General features: G+C 43.0%; 1 protein-coding gene across 1 annotated transcript in view; it reads right to left on the bottom strand.

Moving 5' to 3' along the window:
• arid1b (AT-rich interactive domain 1B) overlaps nucleotides 1-21,245 on the bottom strand; it is a 122,496-nt gene that overhangs the window by 90,564 nt on the left and 10,687 nt on the right. Inside the window, 1 exon segment of the mRNA XM_084314256.1 lies at nucleotides 11,786-11,977. Coding sequence (XP_084170382.1) covers nucleotides 11,786-11,977 — 192 coding nt within the window.

The raw sequence follows: 21,245 nt of genomic DNA, 5'->3' as shown, positions 1-21,245 counted from the left end.
AGAGTAGAGTAGAGTAGAGAGTAGAGTACAGTACATAGTAGGCTGTACCGAATGTAATTTTTTAACATTCAAAGCTTCTATTGTAGTATTCGAACGAAGCTTTGAATGTCTGTCGTCCTATTTTATTGATTCATCTGATTAAATTAGTATTTTTTTGTATTAAATCAACTTTCTTTAATGAATATAACTCATCAGTTTCGTCAACATAAATAATCGAATAAGGGCACGGTTGGTACAAAAGTGATGGTGACGTCTTGATGGAGCGCAGAGTGCCAAGCGGATGCATTTATGATAAATGTTTTATTTAAATGTTTATGACGAGTCATATACTATAATAGTACAATACTATAATGTTAGCGTAGCCTAATCTTTATCTGCAACTGTGAAGAAAAACCCCATTGGTTTAAACAGAATGAATACACATAAAAAATATATATATTATATATATAAAGAAAAAATAATAATAATTTTTATTAAAAATGAAAAATTCGAATGTTGATTTAGAATTCGAATGTCTACATTATGAACGAAGCTTTGAAGCTTCGAACTATTCGGTACAGCCCTACATACAGGTATCAGCCAGGTGTATAGGGTACCCTCTTACAACCATATACAGGTTAGGTATCAGCCAGGTGTTTGGCTACTCTCTAACAACCATACAGGTATCAGGTGTGTAGCTACTCTCTAACAACCATACAGGTATCAGGTGTGTAGCTACTCTCTAACAACCATACAGGTATCAGGTGTGTAGCTACTCTCTTACAACCATACAGGTATCAGCCAGGTGTGTAGGCTGTCCTCTTACAACCATACAGGTATCAGCCAGGTGTGTAGGCTGTCCTCTTACAACCATACAGGTATCAGCCAGGTGTGTAGGCTCTCCTCTTACAACCATACAGGTATCAGCCAGGTGTGTAGGCTGTCCTCTTACAACCATACAGGTATCAGCCAGGTGTGTAGGCTGTCCTCTTACAAACATACAGGTATCAGCCAGGTGTGTAGGCTGTCCTCTTACAACCATACAGGTATCAGCCAGGTGTGTAGGCTGTCCTCTTACAACCATACAGGTATCAGCCAGGTGTGTAGGCTGTCCTCTTACAACCATACAGGTATCAGCCAGGTGTGTAGGCTGTCCTCTTACAACCATACAGGTATCAGCCAGGTGTGTAGGCTGTCCTCTTACAACCACAAATTAAAACCAGCATAATGGCTAAAGGACGAGATGGAAAAGAGACAGCGACCTACCATTCTACACACAATATCTTTCTTAACCATTCGGACACAAAGCCTACAAAAGGAGGCTGTCAGTGCACTCGAGGGAAGGTTACCACACGTCCCATATAATACGCAGAATGTTGTTTCCTTTACGAGTCAACACTGAGTGCCATTTGTTCTGTATTACTCGAGTGAAGAATAAGGCTGCGTACAGGCGAGGCGTCTTGATAACATGGAAAGCGCGAAGAGGGCGGCAGCTTGCTCTCTCTCTCTCTCTCTCTCTCTCTCTCCTGAGCTCGCCCCTCTCTCGACTGAGTCCCTATCTCTCCCGTCTCTCATAACTGCTTTAATCGTAAATCTTTTACTGCAAAAAATACGAGGCATCTCTCTCCGTCTGTGCCTCGCTGCTCTCCTGTGTGTGCATCTCTTGTTGGCTGTTGCGCAATAGCGCACGGGCATTTAAAAATTGCCCCCCCCCCCCCCCCCTTCAAGTTAGATGGCGTATCCGTGGCTCGACAGCATCATAAGACCATTTGTAAGCAAACACGTTGAACAAGTTTTTTTTGTTTATGTCTCTCATGCGTGTTGAAAATAAAAACTTGAAAGAAAACAACACTCTTCTGTAGAGGATTATGCTAGCACTCATCCTCCTATCAGACATCACCTGGATCTGACATGTCATGACAAGACTTTTTTTAATTAGATTTTTGGAAAGTGTGCAATAATTGCTAATAATTACAAAAGATAATAGCACATCCAGACATCCACTGGCTGAGCAGAGGGACATTTTTGACAAGATACAAATACTTGGGACCAATTTTTGCTTCTGAAATAAGATAGAATACAATATACTTCTTAAATGTCAAATAAACCTCTTGATCACTCCAAATGTGTCATTTCCTTAATCTTTAAATAATTTTTAAAGTAAGTAGCCACAATTTGATTTGTAGAATATTTAGCAATGGGCTAATACACTGGGGTCTAATAAGCAAGTGGAGTAAGTGCCAACATTCTTATTAATAATAAAATATGGACCAATTCATTGTTCTAATTAGTCAGCATATAGGACTTAAAAGTGTGGTGATTTTCACAGTCTCCTTGGCGGGCGATGGTAGATCGCTCCATCCTTGGAAATAGGCAAAGTAGATCTCATGCCAGCCCAGATATAGGCCAATATCATCGGAATTTACACCACAATAAAACATCGATAAAATAAGTAGACAACCTGTGCACTGCTGACCAATGGAAGCAGATCTCCCAAAAAGTGGGTGGGATGTAAAAAATGGGGGCGGGGCAAACATAGAGCAATGAAAGCATAGCTCCATGCGGAGTCCAACAACCCCTCTCATGAGTCTCTACAACAAACAATTCAAAAGATACAAAAATGGGGCGGGACTTAAGCATAGGGGGCGGGGCAAACATAGACCAATGAAAGAGGATATCCCCAACCACCCACAAGTCTCTCGACAAATGGTTCATGAGATATGAAAGGGGGCATGGGCATTGGGCATGGCTTCAGAATGGGGGTGTGGCTTCAGAACAGGGGCGTGGTTAACCTAGACCAATGAATGCAGAAGTCTGTACCGAGTTGATTGACACCTTTACCCAACACATGCACTATTATGCACCGTTACTTGACTACTACCATGAATGCTGCACTTTACCATCTACTCTGTCTCCTATAGGTTTATATTTTTATCTAGGTATTTTAAGTGTCTTATGATGACTGTGATGATTTATATAATATTTTTTATTGATTGCACAGTACCGTCTCTGACAGACAATTCCGTTGAATATGTGCCACGTTCATTATACAATGACAACAAAACTGAATTGAATTGAAAAATGTAACCTCCCATAAGTCTCTATGACAAATGGTTCATGATACATGAAAGGGGCTTGGCTTAATAATTGGGCATGGTTAACCCAAGACCAATGAATGTAGATGTCCGTACAGAGTTCATTGACACCTTCCATATGCATGTTCAGGGGTGTAACGGTACACAAAAACCACGGTACGGTACGTACCTCGGTTTTGAAGTCAAGTACTTGACATACCGTTGTATTAGTTCGGTACACAGCCGTTCAGTACGGATACGTGTATCTTTACACCCTATTTATGTGTGTGTGTGTGTGTGTGTTTTTTCCCAGTGAAAGTGTAAGAGGTTCAATCATGGGCGCCCAAGTGGCGCACCACGTTACTGCGCTGCAGACCTACGCAGTCGACCCGGATTCGTCTCCCAATCCCGGAAAGATTTGCCACATGTCCTCCCCCCATATCTTCTCCCGTACTTCCTCTGCTTTGCTCTCCGTCGGTCATGTCTGACCAGAATAAAGCTGTAAAAATGCTAAAATAAATAAAAAGGAGGTTCAATCATGTGCCTGTCCCTTTAAGTTAGTGTTTTAGTATGTTCATGTGACCCCACACCAAATACAAAACTGACAACACTCCATCCTCAATGCATTTCAATGAGACAGCGCTTCACTCACTTACAAAAAGCTAAACTATAAGACAAAGCTTAGATATTTGAATACGAGTACAAATACATACATCGAATCTGGGGTTGATGACATTTGTAAATAAAATAGTTTTTTTTTTTTATTATTATATCTAACAAATAACCCAACAAGAGCGTATACAAAAAAATACATCAGACGATTGCACAACCAAGTTTATGCCTAGCTAGTCATTGAACAGTTGTCATGTTACGCAATTTCTCATCAACGAACATCCCAAGTCATATGCTCAATGATCAGTGACCAAAGTCACTCTCAGACGAGGGGCGACAGTGGCTCGGGAGGTAGCGCAGTCGTCTGGTAATCCGGAAGTTCCAGGTTCGATTCCAGCTCCTCCCGGGCAATGTGTCAAAGTGTCCTTGAGCAAGACACTTAACCCCCAATTGCTCCAGATGAGCAGGTTGACACCTTGCATGGTTGCCTGAGTCGTCGATGTGTGAATGGGTAAAATGTGAGGAACAAAAGCACTTTGGATCATTTTTGGCCAATTAAAGTTAGCCTAAAACCCTGTGTTTTGTCCCAAAAAAAAGATTTGTTCCCCCGACAATACTGTGGGGATTGACATTTGAAATTGCTACAGCTACAACCACGAGCGGCCCTGTTGCTCAAACTGCAGTAATTCTAAGCTTAGAATTTGATTGAAACAGTGGTGAGTATATCTTAGCCTTTGTATCATGGATATGTGAAGGGTTAGTCCATAAAATATCTGAATGTCTGCCTTACAGGAAATGTGGGGCAATTCAACGGGCCAGCCACAGAATGGAACTCGAGTTCCAAACTCTATAGGCCCTATGACAGCAGTCAATTTGACTCAGCATGGATGGGTAAACAAAAAGGTGTAAGGAATAATGAATAATCTATATCTATGGTTACACCTTACCCCATCTATGACCAGTCAAAATGGCTGCTTTGAAAAGCACCTACCGTACTTTTCGCACTATAAGCCGCACCTGAATATAAGCCGCAGCAGCTAAATTGAATGATGTGTACATATATAAGCCGCACTGGACTATAAGCTGCAGGTGTTTTAATGTTTAATTACCATATGTAATTAGCATTGGGAGTCGGGACACAATACTGTCAGACAAATAACAAGAATTAACTCATTTACAAGTTGTATTAAGTTTAGCAAATAAGGGAACAGATAAATAACATTTCAATGCAGTCAAAAAAGCAATATTTCGATTTTTACATTTTTGGGTTTGGTCACATCGAGTCACATATAAGCCGCACCGTTATATAAGCCGCAGGGTCGAAAAATGGGGAAAAAAGCTGCGGCTTATAGTCCGAAAAGTACGGTACATTCTGAAATGGAGTACCATTCCCCAAGCATGAACATTACATGGTTAAATGGCCTTCAGTGTCACCTTTTGTTACAACTACTTGAAGTAGAATTTCAAGAATTAAAAATATATATATATATATAATAATATATATCTTTCATACTAAAATAGAAGAATCTTTGTCAGATTTAACTCAAATACTGCCACCATATCAGACTCAAGATGTCTGCACCAGTTAATGGGGCCCCTAGATCTAAAGCTGAACCTGGATGCAGCTTCAAATAATGTATTAGCAGAAAAAGCTTTTAATTAGCGAAAATCCAAGCTCCTCGCCAGATTCCTAAAGCGACCTACAACACAGCTGGAAACGCTGAGGTGGGAGATGGAAACAGCGTTCTGTGTAACTTGACATCATTAATACTCACAGCTTCTTCTTCCATTCATTACAAGCTGTCGTTTCTAAACAGTCTTATGCAACCCATTTAGGGAAACATCTGTCACTGGCACATCCCAATGGCACTGTATCCTAATGGCACTGTATCCCAATGGCTCGTCTCGAGTCACTTGTGTTGGGATGGTTCCCCGATACAACTGTTTCACCGCCAATACCCAAGTACTGGCCAATACATCACTTTTATTTAAAGGAACACGCCAACATTTGGGGAAATTAGCTTACCGTCTTCTCCAGAGAGAGAAGATAGATAGGTACCAGTTTCCTCTCTGTGCATTCAGTAGAAGGATATATGGCTGCACGTTAGCCTAGCACAATGAAGGAAGCGGACATGGCCGGTTAGCCTAGGCATTGTCCAACTAACACCTCTCCCGAAGGCTAACCAAACTGGCCATGTCCGCTTCCATTCATTATGCTAACTAAGCTAGGCTAACGTGCAGCCAGATAGCTTTCTACTGAATGCACAGAGAGAAAACTGGTATCCATCTTCTTGTCTACCGTCTTTTTATTACTATGTACCCTACTACTGTGCTAAAATACTTATACTACTACCCATTATACTAATATGTCTATACTACTATGCAACTATGCACTCAAGAGTGTAACACTCAAGCTTGTTACCATTTAACGAACAATGTCACTGACCACTGGTTAGCTGCCAGGCAGAGAGGTACCTCTCTTGCTCACTTGTCACAATTTGTGAGTCGCTTTGGATAAAAGCATCAGCTAAATGACTAATGTACATTTATTTTATATCCATTTTACTGCAGTGAAGCACTCTTGTATGAAAGGTGCTATACAAATAATGTTTATTATTAGGTCATTAGGGTCTCGGTTGACTTAAGATTTGTCAATTATTATAAATGTATTTCTTTGTTATTGATAATTACTAGTTAATTACTGGTACATCTCTGGCATCACAATAATATTCACAAATATGCTTTGTTTTTTAATAAATACAAGATTTTAAAAGAGGTCCTTATGAATGTCTGCATCCATAAAATGGAAAAACAATAAGGTGGGTGGAAATTTTACAAATTTGCCAATTAAATAATCTATTCCACTAGCAGACAAAATCCTGTCTATTGGTTAACAAACAATTTCCTCAGTCGAGAACAGCCATACTTTTCATTAATAATATAGGCTACACCTAGACCATTACTTTGAATGGTTTAACAAAATATTCTACATTATAGAATGTATTCTCTCTATTAGGGAGATCCAACAGCTTGATATAAACACCAGTATGGGAAAGTCCTACAGTGCATCTAGCTTAAACGTTACACCAGCTGTGTTTAGACGAGCAATGATTATTAATTCGGTTTACTGAAACTGAGCACCAATAAAAATGTATTTATAAACACCTTTCTAAAGTTTGGTATCAATTTGTTGTCATTGCCCTTTATATGGCATTGGAATAATATGGCTAAAGTGGCTTCAATCAATCTATAAAAGGGAGTCTTATTAGTCACGTACATAGGATGGAGTCGGTAAAGAGATTGGCTATTACTTAATAGTGTCCCAACAGTAAAACTGTGACTTGGATAACAAGAGACCCTACATAACGCGTGCTGTTGCTGATGTTGTATGAATAAACAGACCTCGCCTATATTTCATTACAATTCAAGAGAGAGCGTCACCTTAACTGCCAACAGCTCCTCCAGCCCCGAGGGCATCAATTCCGCTTTTCCAAACATGTGCTCATCACTCTGGAATTAAGATATTGGAGGTTTGGGAATGTAGGTCTCTCTCCTTTTCAAAGCCTACCTTTAGTGCTCACTGTTGAGAGCATCTCTAAAGCCATTTTGTGTAAAATGTCATTTATTCCTTCAATTCGATATACCGGTAACCTCTTAAAAGTGATATTGCAATGTCTTAGACAACATTTACACGTGACGTCTTTACCTTTGGTCAGTAATTTTCATCTCCGGTGGGGATAAGATTTAGCCCCACTTCTGGTCGTCTATAATAGAATATCTTTTAAACATGCATCAGGTTTTGTACATTGTTGTGACCTCATTTACTCTCAGGTATCCATGGTGATATTGCACGTTGGCTTCCTGTTCTGTTCCGGCAACCACCGAATACAAGTTTTATCACACATTCTAAACTAAGGCCGTGTTCACACTTCAAAGTGTTACTGCTAGAGGCGGCTGGGTGGCGCAGCGGACATTGCGCTCGTCACCAACGCAAGAGACACCGGGTTCGACTCCAGCTGTCGGCGTTGCCTCCGGCTTGGGCCAGCCATCATACTAACTCAAGCGGGTGGAAGTCGATGGGTGGTAATCTGGACGTTGTGGACAGCGACTCCTACAGGTCGGGTGGGGACGCCTGCACAGCAGAGACAGGAAATGGCGGGGGTAGTGTGAGCCTCCCACACGTTACACCTCGCCAATGAGAGTCCGCGCTGGCAGGTGAAAAGATGTGACAGGCTGCCTCCTCGTGTACCGGAGGGGACACGTGATGCAAGGCTTCTATCCTCCCTACAACCGGCCAGTGGGGGGCATATGCGGGCAACGTTCAACACAGGGGAGGGGAGAATTGGCACAGTGGAGAAAAATAGAAAAAGAGGAGAAGAAGTGGATATAAAAAAAAAGTGTTACTGCTTGCACAGCACATAGCTGGACAAATGAAAATTACAAAATGACAAATAGTCAAGCCATGTGAAGGAGGCACAACGCAGTCTGAATTTTTTTTTTTCTTTTCTTTTTTTCACTGCTGCTAGTGGCACGGTTTGCTCCTGCAGAGAGTACTGCACCACAATAACGTCTTTTGGGGGGGGGGGGGGGGGGGGGGGATGCTCCTGAATGATGTGCATGCGTGACACTGTCCGCTTTCTGAGTTCAGCATCGCCGTTTCCAAAAGACGCAGCCATCATCAACTGTTGATGAGGAGAGTTGGACAAATGCTGGAATGGCAAATCAACACTAGGGAGAGAAACCTAGGTCAAGAAGAGGTTTATTATACTAAGTCATACTTGCGTAAGTTGCGTCACATAATTTCATTTGATGCACCCTCTTAACATTTGTAGGAGTCAAATTAAATAACTCCCGGATCATAATCTGGTATTAACCATTTTTAACGCATAGTGACCATTATGACCGATGATTCAATGTTTTTATACCCGACAGGTTAAAGATGTTACTGTGATTAACAAATGAGTAGCCTATTCCCCAATCAGAACTCCCGTGTTAGACTACTGCCGAAAGGCTATAGTTGCATGCATCCGATTAAACACAGTATTGATGGCACGCCCGTTGTCCATTTCTCAGCTTACCATTCTCTGACCGGTAATGTCACATCTTCTACTATAGTTAGCAACTGTGTATGTTGGCATAATATTTGTCTTAAAAGGAACACGCCAACATTTTGGGAAATTAGCTTACCATCTTCTCCAGAGAGGGACAAGAAGAAAGCTATCTGGCTGCATGTTAGCCTAGCTTAGCACAATGAATGGAAGCGGACATGACCGGCGGTTAGCCTAGGCATTGTCCAACTAACACCTCACCCCGAAGGCTAACCGGTCATGTCCGCATCCATTCATTGTGCTAAGCTAGGCTAACATGCAGCCAGATAGCTTTCTACAACGCTATCTTCTTGTCCCCCTCTGGAGAAGACGGTAAGCTAATTTCCCCAAATGTTGGCGTGTTCTTTTTTTTAATTTTAGCTTTTTCCTCCCTCCTTTTTCCTCCGATTTTCTCCCCTCCCAATGTTAGTCGTTATGCCAATTCCCAATCCCCTTCCTGGTCGCTGCGCACTTACCCCCCACAGTCGGTCTGGGCGAGTGGAGGCTATCACATGCTTCCTCCGACACACGTCTAGCCAATCAACCGCTTCTTTTCACCCGGCAGTGCGGACTCTCACTGAGAGGGTGTAACGTGTGGAAGGATCACACTACCCCCCCTTAGATCCTATCCGCGCTGAGAAGGCGCCCTGACCGAACTGTAGGAGTCACTGTTTACAACGACCCGGACCCACCCCGCCAGCTTCTCCCACCCTCTAATACTGCCAATTGTATTAGTGTGAACGGCCAGCCAAGCTGGTGACAACGCCAGAGCTGTGAGCTGGATTTGAACAGAAGAATCCAGCGTCTCCGGTGTTGGTGACAAACGCAATCTCTGCTACGTCACCTGACCGCCCTTTGGCGTGTTCTTTTAAGGTTGAATCAGTCAACACTCGGCATAAAGCTCTAAATAAAGCTCGGCAGCGGTCTCTGGTGCTTTCCATCGCCGTGTAGCTCCGCTACACCAGCTGGCAGCTTAGAGAGGGAGCCCGTTTCCAGCGAGACCTGCTATTTTTACGAGATAGAATGTAAAGCCAATAACAGGTAGGTTTGGCATTGGGCTCCATCTGGAGACGGTGAAGGTGGGCGACTTTTGAGCAGCGGAGAGCCAACAACCTCGCAGGTGAAATCCTCTGGAGCTAAAAGGGTAGCCAGAAAATCCATTCCTAATTATCTTGAAATATTAAGGTTGATCTCTGGACGGCGTCTCTAATTCAGGCTGCCCGTTCGGCTGGCGCTCCCCCGCTCCACCTGGCTGTGCTCCGTGCTCTTCCCTCGCGAGCGGAGACCCGGGAACATAATCAATATAAACAGCACAACCGGCCCCTGTGGTATCGGACCGGTTGAAACATCCAATTTCAGGTAGAATCCATGAGGTAATAAAGGTGGTGTCCTGAGGCCATCTGGGGCCTCTCTCGCAGATAGAAATCATTACACGCTGCCTCTCCCTCAGTGATGGAAAAGCAAGCAGAGACGACCAGTACTGACACAAGGTGCCCTCGGGCCAAACGAAAAAGAAATGCCGTCCACTTCGAATGATGTAATAATGCGATAGTAATTCAACGGTGGCGATCTGCCTCGGGAGGTTTCACGTGTCGACTCGTTACGGTTTACGGGGAGGAGTGGGACGTTCCCGAGAAGAGGTTGTTTACTCGCAAAGGAATCTCCCCGGTCTTCTACGCCTCAACGACACTGCCGTTATGATCGTAGTAGTGATTCGTGAAATTGCTGCAATGTTTTTTGTCGTATTGCCCCACGATGAACAAGCGCGTCGAGAGACCGTCCGTTACGCACCTGCCATCAGCTAGAAGGGAGAACATGTAGCAAAGCAGCTAGGGACGGGCACGAGTAATGTTCTCCCAGATCGAGCACTCGCATGAATTACTACAGTAGTACTCAAGCAATCGTTTAGGGAAATCTATTTTTAGAACGCATCTTAAAGTGCAGCAGCAATAACGAGATAACTCACACGCTACCGATTTTATAACGTCTCGCTCCGCAGACATAACAATCCACAGCAATATACCGGATGCTTAATGCGTATGGTCAGTAAAAACAGTCACCATTTGTAATAATTACCTCCACTGTCTGCAGCAGGTCTCTGAATGCTACGCAAAGTGGATGACATGTTGTTGGCACAATTTGGAAATGCAAACACATACCGCTGTTTTTATCTTTTAGATAACACTAAGCTAACAAACCTGTTTCACTGTAACGTTAAAGTGTACTATCCATGCTCCACAGGTTCCTTCAACAAACTCACGCCGAGTTCTCCATGTCATTGGTACAAACGGGCACATTTGGTGGATGTATTTGGTGTTAACCAAAAGAAATATATATATAATAATCAAGCACGCTCAAAAAACCTCTGGAGTTTCGTTGAAATGGCGGGTACTCCAGTAATAGATCACTCGCGCCCATCCCTAGAAGCAACCATCAATTGATACCAAAATGGTTTTCAATTAAATTTTTCATCCATTTTGTCATCATCAGTGCAAACTCTGTTCAACAGCATCAACACAGCCCTGGGACTTGACTTCAATTAGGACCACAACGCAGAAGCATATTTAATGAACTTGTTGACACCGCAAGGAACATCTTTATTTCGCTGGCGCAGTAGGCCGTGCGTAGGCCTCGTACGCAAGTGCGGTGGGACCAACATCACATGGGCTACGTCAGCAGTCTAGTCCCACGCGAGTGCCATTCTGTCTCAGAACAAGCATTAAACCCAAACCAGCAGTCTGGGGGCTAAATATAGATGCTGTGCAGTCTGCACCCAGAATAGCCTGACCCAGGCCAGCCAGGCTTGGCCGGCTCCACTGACAGCCATGTGGTGTGTCACTGTCAACAGCACAGTTGTACTCAGAACCCTATTCATCCAGGCAGCAGCAGCGACGGGGCAGACAAAGCGAGGCCTTGTACATAAAAGATGGCTCCAGCCTCTGATGTCAAAAGTATATTTAATCTTCAAAATGAAACCATATGCCTGAGAAAAAAAGAAAAGCGGTATTTAAGCAAAAGTGATAAAAGACATACCTGTTGTTGAGGATACTGCATTCCTCCCATTGACATTTGGCCTCTCCCGGGCATCCCCATCGGGTAGCGGTGAGGAGACGGTGAACCGTACGGCTGGCCAGGGTATGGCGCGCCTTGAGGCTGGGAATAAGGGTTGTTACTCATGCTGTAGAGTTGAGAGCGCTTCATCGCCATGGCGTCCACGGGTGGCACCTAAGGAGACCAAAAGACTGGAGCATGAGCATCACGCAAGCATTTTGTTTGACATTCAGTTACTCTAACGGGTCATAGCCGGCCGCGGTGGTCACACGGAGCAACCGAAAGGTGCGGTGCGTTTGGAACGGCCTACTTTATATACTCAATACATTTGACATCATGTCGGCTCATTTTATTTCACATAGTGTTCTTGGGTTATTATATGGACGGAGAGTTGGCAATTCTGAACACAGACCCTCTGGGTTGTACCGAATTGACTGTGACTGTTTATTTGTCATCGATCCTAATATGGAACATGATGTATAACTCTCGTCTAATAAGGAACATGATGTATAACTCATCTAATAAGGAACATGATGTATAACTCATCTAATAAGGAACATGATGTATAACTCTCGTCTAATATGGAACATGATGTATAACTCACGTCTAATATGGAACATGATGTATAACTCACGTCTAATATGGAACATGATGTATAACTCACGTCTAATATGGAACATGATGTATAACTCACGTCTCGGGTGGTTTTCATATCAATAAAAAGCTAAATCAAATCACATATCTCCCTGGAGAGACCCGGGTTTCTCCCGTCGCCTACCACCGGGCCCTATCGCGTGGCACAAGGATGTCGGCCATGGGTGCAGGACGTTGGTAAACATATCAGGGCTAATGTGCCATCGAGTGATCTGGGAGAGTCAGGTTATTCTCAAGTGGCCGCGCTGTGCCAAAAAAGAGTGAGAGCAATTCAGACTAATCTTCTCATGTCGCTGCCAAGTTCAGGCCAACTGGAGCAGCACTTAGAGAAAATGTGAGCAATCGAGAAAAGCCTGGGAGGCCACTTTAAAACGAGCAGTTCCAAGTGTCAGCAGTCATGCCTGGGTACCCTTCAATATTAACATGCGCACACTCACACACTCGCAAAAACCCTACTTGACACAATGATATTTGTATGAGTGTGGGGAGGGGGGGGGGATAATTCAGAATATAACTATAATTTATTTTCAACTTTCAAAATTACAGCCTATAGCCTAGATCAGACCTGGGCAATTTACAGCCTGCGGGCCACATCCGGCCCGCATGAGGTCAATCAACATGAATGAAAAGATATTTATGCCATTGATCGTAGGGCTGGGCGATATGACGATATTATATAAATATCGGGTACAGTTCATTAACTATACACTTTTTAAACGTATCGTGGATATCGTGATGTTTTGCCCTCACGTTAGAGGCCGTTTAGCGCAGTGCTAAATGCTTTCCTCTCCCTCTCGCAGAAAAAAAAGTCAGTCACACACACACTTGCCCAAATTACGTCATCTACACGCACATACACGCACGCAAGCGCACACACCTAGCCAGAGACAGAGAGGCGGTGGTTCGGTGCTAGGGATGCCCCCCGAAACTGAGGAGTATTGACAAGCTCCGACGTTAACAGTACTGCTATCGGTAAATTAGTCTATGAGCGGATTAGCTACGGAGCTAACATAGTGTACCATCCATCTGCGACGCAAGAGTGGACACGGAGTAATGTTAATGTTATGTCGAGTTCATACTACACGTTACTCCGTTTCCATGAAGTGTTTAATTAGCCAATAGGGTCCAGCTGCAGCCCTGGAGAATCCTCTCACTGGCAAGATTGTGCCAGCCACAGGACGCGCGCTGACGTAAAGTACGGGCGTTTCTCGAGGGGACGTCACTCTACGTTAGAGAGGGTCGCGTGAATATTTTCGGCAACCAACTTGTGTTTAGCGTTTCTCTGATTGGCCACTATGCCCATGTGACCGCGGCAGCGCGAGAGAGCTGCAGCGCGGAAATAGGCTGTCTATTGCCTCGCGCTGCAGCGCGGAAATAGGCTGTCTATTGCCATTCTCTAAGACAAACTCTAACCTTAACCAGCTCCTTAACAGCGCCTAAACTTAACCCTTCTAACCATAACCAACTCCGAAACAATGCCTAACCTTAACCTTAACCAACTCCGAAAGAATGCCTAACCTTAACCATAACCATAACCAACTCCGAAAGAATATTGCCATTCTCTAAGACAAACTCTAACCTTAACCAGCTCCTTAACAGCGCCTAAACTTAACCCTTCTAACCATAACCAACTCCGAAACAATACCTAACCTTAACCTTAACCAACTCCGAAACAATGCTTAAAGTTAACATGCCTAAACTTAACCGGCGAAAGAATGCATGTTAAAAAAAAAAAAAAAAAATGAAGGGAATCGAACTTGTTACCAACGGACCGAAGGATCCACAGCAAGGCAGCGCTGCCAGTTGAGCTAGTTCTCGATAGTAAAAAAGGGGGGATTACTGCTACATAATGCTGCCGTGACGGAGCTCCGCGGCAGAGAGCTCTGCCGCTACGCTCTGCTGCTGCCGCGTCGCCGCAGGGGCGTGGCTAGACGCAAGTTGGCCGTGGCTAGACACAAGTTGGTTGCCTTTAATATTTAGGCGAGAGGGTCGCGGCCTGGAATTGATTGAAAACTTTATTAATGGCCGCCTTGTTTCAAACTGGTTATGCTTAGGCCCTCTTTTGAAGTCGGTTATGCTTTTTTTTAATCCACTTTCTCCCATTTTCTATATTTTCTCCCATCCCAATTTCATATCATCCAATTCAACCCTCCCCTGTCACGAACGCTGTTTCTTGCCTCCCACAAGCCGGCTGCAATGTGGACTAAGTCATACATAGCACAAGTCCCCTCCGGTACTTGAGGTAACAGCAGTCGCATCTTTTCACCTGCGCAGCTCGATCTCTCAGTGGCGAGGAGTAACGCGTGGGAGGCTCACGCTGCCCCCGACACTTCCTGATTCTACTGTGCAGGCGCATCAACCGACCTGTAGGAGTCGCTGTCCACAACGCCCGATCCCCACCCATCAGTTTCCCACCCCCTAATATGGCCAATGTGTATTAGTACGGACGACCAGCTAAACTGAAAGCAATGTGGAGTGCTGGGCTCGAACAGGCAAGCCCAGCGTCTGTCATTCGTGGCGAGCGCCTTGCCCACTACGCCACGTAGCCGCTGAAGTCGGTTATGCTTAGAGTTTCTTTAGAGCAGGGCGTTAGACCACCAAACAATGTACAGTTTTGCTTGTACAGTTGTACAGTTTCCCCTATCGGCCAATAAGCTTGAATGTGCCGATGGCAGTAGCCGATAAGTTCAGTCGCGTCCTGCACAACGCCGCCCCCAGTCCCCCACACACACAAGCTACTGCATCAAAGTTGCTACTAAATATTCAACATTCTCTTTCGAGACTCCGCTTCACTCTTTATCATTTGGCACTAAAAGCTAAACATTGTCACCGATATGGCTGTCCGCAACATGTCATTAATTGTGTACGCGAGGTGGTCGCTCAGTGACGACGCTAACGTGAGCTAGGTTAGCTAGCATGAGCTACCGGTGGATGGAAAGACTAACGTTACTGGTGAAAATGTGATTTACGTTGGAATACTCCTTTGCCAACTTGCTATACTTTGCTTGCAGGTAGAGCTGCCGCGATTACCGCATTACCGCGGTATCGCTGTTACATCACGGCCACCGCAGAGTAGGCTGAATACCGCGTCACCGCTGTTTTTTTATAATAATAATAATAAATTACCCTCCTCTCGTTGGGCTTGCGGCTCTGCAGATATACCCTACTCCTCTATCGAGGTTCCAAGCGACCCTATTGGGTACCAGAAAAGTCACGTGAAACATTGCAGACCACTGATTGGTCAGAAGAGAGACGCGTCACACGTTGTAGCGTCATGCAGTGTGTTACCACCAATCGGCAAGCGCGTATTCGTTTTTTACGTCCTGAATGTCAGCTCATCACAACACGGCTAATAACGTTAGCTTTAACTCTCCGCCGGAGTGGACTACCTTACCATCGCTCCTCAGGGGTACTAAACGAGACATAATGATTTTACTGTCTGCAACGAATGTTATAAAAGCCCTTCGTAACTTTATTAACAGACCGCAGAATGGGACAACTCAGCACGCTCTGAGCAAAGAAAGGAACTGAGATATGAATAGAGTATTGCTTGCCTTGCTATGGTCCGGTAAATACGCTGATGTTATTGAACGTATAACTATATAATGTTAATGCCACAAAACGAATGCCTTTATTATAAAGTAGTAACTTTATAGTAATAATAAGAAGAAAGGGTCGGGGGGGTTAGGGGTAACCACCCCTGCCCGCGACACCGAGTGAACTGCGCACGACCAGAGGGGAAACTTCGAATCAGTGTTTCACTTTCAATAACTAATGCGTGCTTGCCGAATCCCAAACAATATTCATGCTGCAAAGTCATCCTCTAAAGATAGACATTTAGACTAGAGGCAGGCTATATGCTATAAAGAGTAGACTACTACTAAAAAAAAAATGCATTCAAACTTTTTTTTTGTATTTTTTGTGTGCGTGCGGTAATAACCGCGGCGGTAGGAAATATTTTGCAAATTTGTGCGGTAAGGAAAACATCAATACCGCGGCAGCTCTACTTGCAGGTCTGCAGCCATTATTGCTGGATTATGAATAGCCCCAACTTTAGCCAAGGTAACGTTATGGCTAAACCTTTAACGTTAGTTAACGCTAGCTTTCGGTTAGCTGTTCAATGCTAATAACACAACCAAGCGAACCCATCACAGCTCCCAGTCAACACCCCTCTCTCGGGAAAGTATCTGCTGTTAAAATGACACAAACATTCGTTTTGTGGCATTAACGTTATATAGTTAGTAGGGATGCCCCGATCACGTTTTTTGCCACCGATACCAATCACCAATCGTCGTGAGCCATATCGGCCGATATCGATCCGATACCGATCGTTTTTGATTAAAAATGTTTTACTTTTATTTTATAAATTATTATTTATTTTTTTATAAAATATATATTATACAATTAGACTTGTACTTGTATTATCTGCGAGACATCGCCACCACGCAACAAGCTCCACTGTCTGTGTGTACTCTAGTAGAGCCATATGAAATCCGTTTTATTATTTTCCAAATTCCATTTAATTTTTTCCCAAATTCGATTTTTTCCGTTTTAATATTTCAGAATTCTGTATTTTGCCTTTTATGCTCATTTTACCATCAGAAATAGTGTCTAATAAGTGGGAATGAATAAATGTCCACAATTGAATAAGATATAACAGTCCATTTAATGTTTTTAAGTGCTTCAACTCAGAAATACAGTTCAATTTTACACAATATTTTTCAATTAATATTGTGACAAAATAAAAATACATATTTCAAGTGTAAACAATAGATACAGCTAGCTACTACTGACATTATCACAATGACAATGTCAGTAACCTAGCTATATCTATTATATTGTGATGAAATATAGTAATGCATAATTTAGGCACCTTTAGTTTAGTTTATTTCGTTTATAAAGGACAGTGTATAATGGCAAACGTTTGCATTAAACAAATGGATGAGTGCACCAGATTTAGCAAGAAGCTATCATTTCCATCTATAGTCCTATGTACTGTAACGTTTCATAGCTATTTAAGTTTATTTAGATTATAAAGGGCAGTGTATAATGACAATAGTTTGCATTAAACAAATGGATGGGTGCACTAGATTTAGCAAGAAGCTATCATTTCCATCTATAGTCCTATGTAATGTAACGTTTCATAGCTATTTAAGTTTATTTAGATTATAAAGGGCAGTGTATAATGACAATCGTTTGCATTAAACAAATTGATGGGTGCACCAGATTTAGCTAGAACTTCTAGAAGCTATCATTTCCATAGATAGTCCTATAACGTTACATAGCTATTTAAGTGTATTTAGTTTATAAAGGGCAGTCGTTTGCATTAAACAAATGGATGGGTGCACTAGATTTAGCTAGAAGCTAAACGTCCTAATAGTGTCGCAAGTGTTTTTGCGTGTCCAGTCAACGGAACGTTGACAGAATTAGCAAAACACCTTATCACCGGAGGCATAAAAGTCATTAGGATACTGTTCTGCTCTGAATTGAGGGCTTATTGTGGAATAGTTTAGCTTCTTGACGATGTTAACACAAGCAGCCAGACGCTTGAGCACCGCGGCTGTGTTGTGTGTAACACGCTGTAGCGTCCCCGCCTCCCCGGTCGCGTGTACACCAAACGTTCCACCCAAAAACGAAATTTCAGTCCAGATTAGGCCAAATTCTGCAATATTCCACGTTTTGCAGTTGATTCCATTTTTATTGGTTAATTCCGCGATTCCGTCCGCGATTCCGTGAACGCGGATTTCATATGGCTCTATACTCTAGTAGCCTCCAGCTACGGCCAGGATTCTCCGGAGCTGCACCTGGACACTATACTCGAGTAGCCTCGAGCTACGGCAAGGATTCTCCTGCGCTGCAGATGGACCCTATTGGTATAACGTTACTGTGGTCATATCACATTCAACATGCCCTCAGCTCGAATACGCATCGAATCAGTGTTATAAGACATTGATATCAGGAGCTATCTGTAGCTACTGCTAGCCGGATATATAACGTTAATACAACGCCTCAGTGAATTATTTAGTTCAATGGGACATTTCGTTTTGAACAGTGAACTAACTTGCGCTAACGTGAGCTAACAGCTATCATACACGTCTCTACTAGACTTTGTGGAGCGTTTGTTGATGTCAGGAGCTATCGGTAGCTGGCCGGCTAGATACCGTTCGGTTAGACAATGCCTCATCATGTATTAAACTAAAAGTGAATAGTTGACTGGGTCATTTTGTAACGGTAGCTAAGCTAACGTTAGCTCAGGGAGACGCCGTCCTCCCGTGTCCCGTCCCACTAGACTACTAGACCCGTGTTTACATGCGTGCGGGAGGGGCTGGAGGGATGAGCAGACGCCGCACCGCCCGGTGTCTGAGACAGAACTCAGCGACAGCGAGTGAGATCGGTTTTGACGATCTGCGAAAATAAAGCATTATCACCGATCACCGATCGCATATTTATACTGATTATCGGCCGATAACGATCGGTGGCCGATCGATCGGGGCATCCCTAATAGTTAGTGTTACACGTTCAATAACATAAGCATAGTATTTACCCAAACTACTAGCTCAGTTCCTTCCGTTGCTCATAGAGCCCTGAGAGTTGTACCCAATCCATTCTGCAATCTGTTAAAGTTTTCAATCAGACAAATGTATAGAAAGGCTTGTTTTATTATAACATTCGTTCCAGTAAAATCATTATGCCTCGTTTGGTCATCCTGTGGAGCGCTGGTCGGCGGGCAGCTAACGTATTAGCTACGGTAAGCTTGTTGTGGTAACTGTGGTTCTCGCAAGCAGATCAATGGCGGCATGCCCGGAAGAAGTAGAAAATGAATAAACGCTTGCCGATTGGTGGTAAGAACAGCAGGAGGTGGGTGCTAGCGGTGTGACGTAATTGGCCGAATCGACTCAAAATTGTTCTATTGCATTGGTTGAGAGCTCTGGTTGAGACAATAGTATCCAGCTGCAGGCCGCCAGACCATACTGGGAGAGGGATAGTGCTACATGGCATGGTGGAATTAATACCATAAACATATTTCTTGATGTTTCCTTTTTTTAAGTAAGTAAAATAAACATACAAATATACAGTAGTTTCATTAAGCTATCGTTGGCACTGCTCTGTAACAACACTTGCAAATGGGCATCGTGGCATCTTTAGCTTTTCCCGAAACGGGGTAACGTTATGTCGAGTTCATACGTGTACTAGTGTAGTTAGTATGAACTCGACTTAACGTTACTCCGTTTCCATGAAGTAATTATAAAGGTGGGCAGCTAGCTAGCATAAGCTAACGTTGGCACTGCTCTGTAACAACGCTTTAGCTTTTCCTTCGTCGTTTACTTCAAACCCAAAGTACTTCCAAACAGCACTTTTTGCTCTGCACTGGCCATATTCGGAGCTAAAATCTTTTGTTTACAAACTGAAGACAGGTCTGCGAGGGGGAGGGCTGCAGCGGAGGAGGAGGCGGGGCAAGCGTGCTCTGCAGCAGCGTGTCTGTCTGTCAACAACTTGCGGTAGAACACTGCAAGCAAGCCAGCTGGTATCGATACTGCAGAAAGTATCGGTATTTCGGGAAATGAGTATCGAAACAGTTTTAAATATTCAGTATTGATATGTATCGATATTTCGATATTTTTGACAACACTACGCACTTCTGGCGAGGACAGGAAGCTGTCATGAAACCGTTGTAGTCATATTGTAGTCTTATTAACTAAAAGATTTTAACAAAATAAAAAGCAGCAGCACTATTGGATAACTGAGTCATGTTTGGTATGTATTTCTTTCTTTAGGGGAGTAGGACATTCGTTTCACAGTTTTAGCATGATGTTTTATAGATGGCTAGGTTAAACACAGGTTTTTGTTTTTAAGAGGGGGGGGTTTGATTTGATTGAAGTTTATTTCAAGTATGCAACACAACAAACATCAAGTACAGATATAGCCTTAAGACGTTAAAATAATAAATGTATACATAAATAAATCGTTACAATATATAATCTAATAATCAAAATCTAATCTAATATATAATCTAAAAAAACGAAAGGCTAAAATGCTAAATATATAATCTAAGAATCCAATCATCTAAATCTAATATATAATATAAGTCTTTTGTCTTTAATGTTAGCTTGCAAACTCAAATACTGTCTTGGTAAGCCTCATAATGAATTGTTTGGGGAAAAAAGGAAAAACGTTGTGATGTGTATCGTGTATCGCCGCAAGGTCAGAAAATATCGTGATATCTTATTTAGGCCATATCGCCCAGCCCTACATTGATGCTATACAAGTGTGTTGCTTTTATTTAGAAAAATGTATTTTTTTTATTGTACGTTTGGACGCACGTGCATACATCTACTGCATGACGTGCGTGCGTGAACAGAGACAGGTGATACTCCTGCAGCTAACCCTCCAAATGTCAGCTCACTCGTTTTCAACAAGACATGGACTGCTAAATATTTATTTACAGTAGGGATGCACCGAAGGGAAATTCTTGGCCAAAACCGATACCGAAAATAGGAAACAGTTGGCCGAAAACCGAATGCCGAAAATGATGAATATAAATATATATATAACGTATTTTTTTTTTCAGCTACCTGATTATGGCAAAAGACATGATTATGGCAAAACTTAACTTAAATAATATTAATAATCACTATTATGGGCCCATAAAACATTTATTCAGCACTTTTGAATGCATACATTAATTCCAGACCGACTGCTGAAAGATTGTACAATTTAAACATTTTCTCTTTGCATACAACAAAATGTGCATTAAAGTAAAGTGCATTTTCTTTTCTCTGTAGGATAA

This window comes from Notolepis coatsorum, assembly GCF_963971535.1.
Source record: "Notolepis coatsorum genome assembly, chromosome: 5".
Lineage (NCBI taxonomy): Eukaryota > Metazoa > Chordata > Actinopteri > Aulopiformes > Paralepididae > Notolepis > Notolepis coatsorum.
Note: the sequence above shows the minus strand (reverse complement) of the source record. Positions and strands in the feature narration are given on the sequence as shown.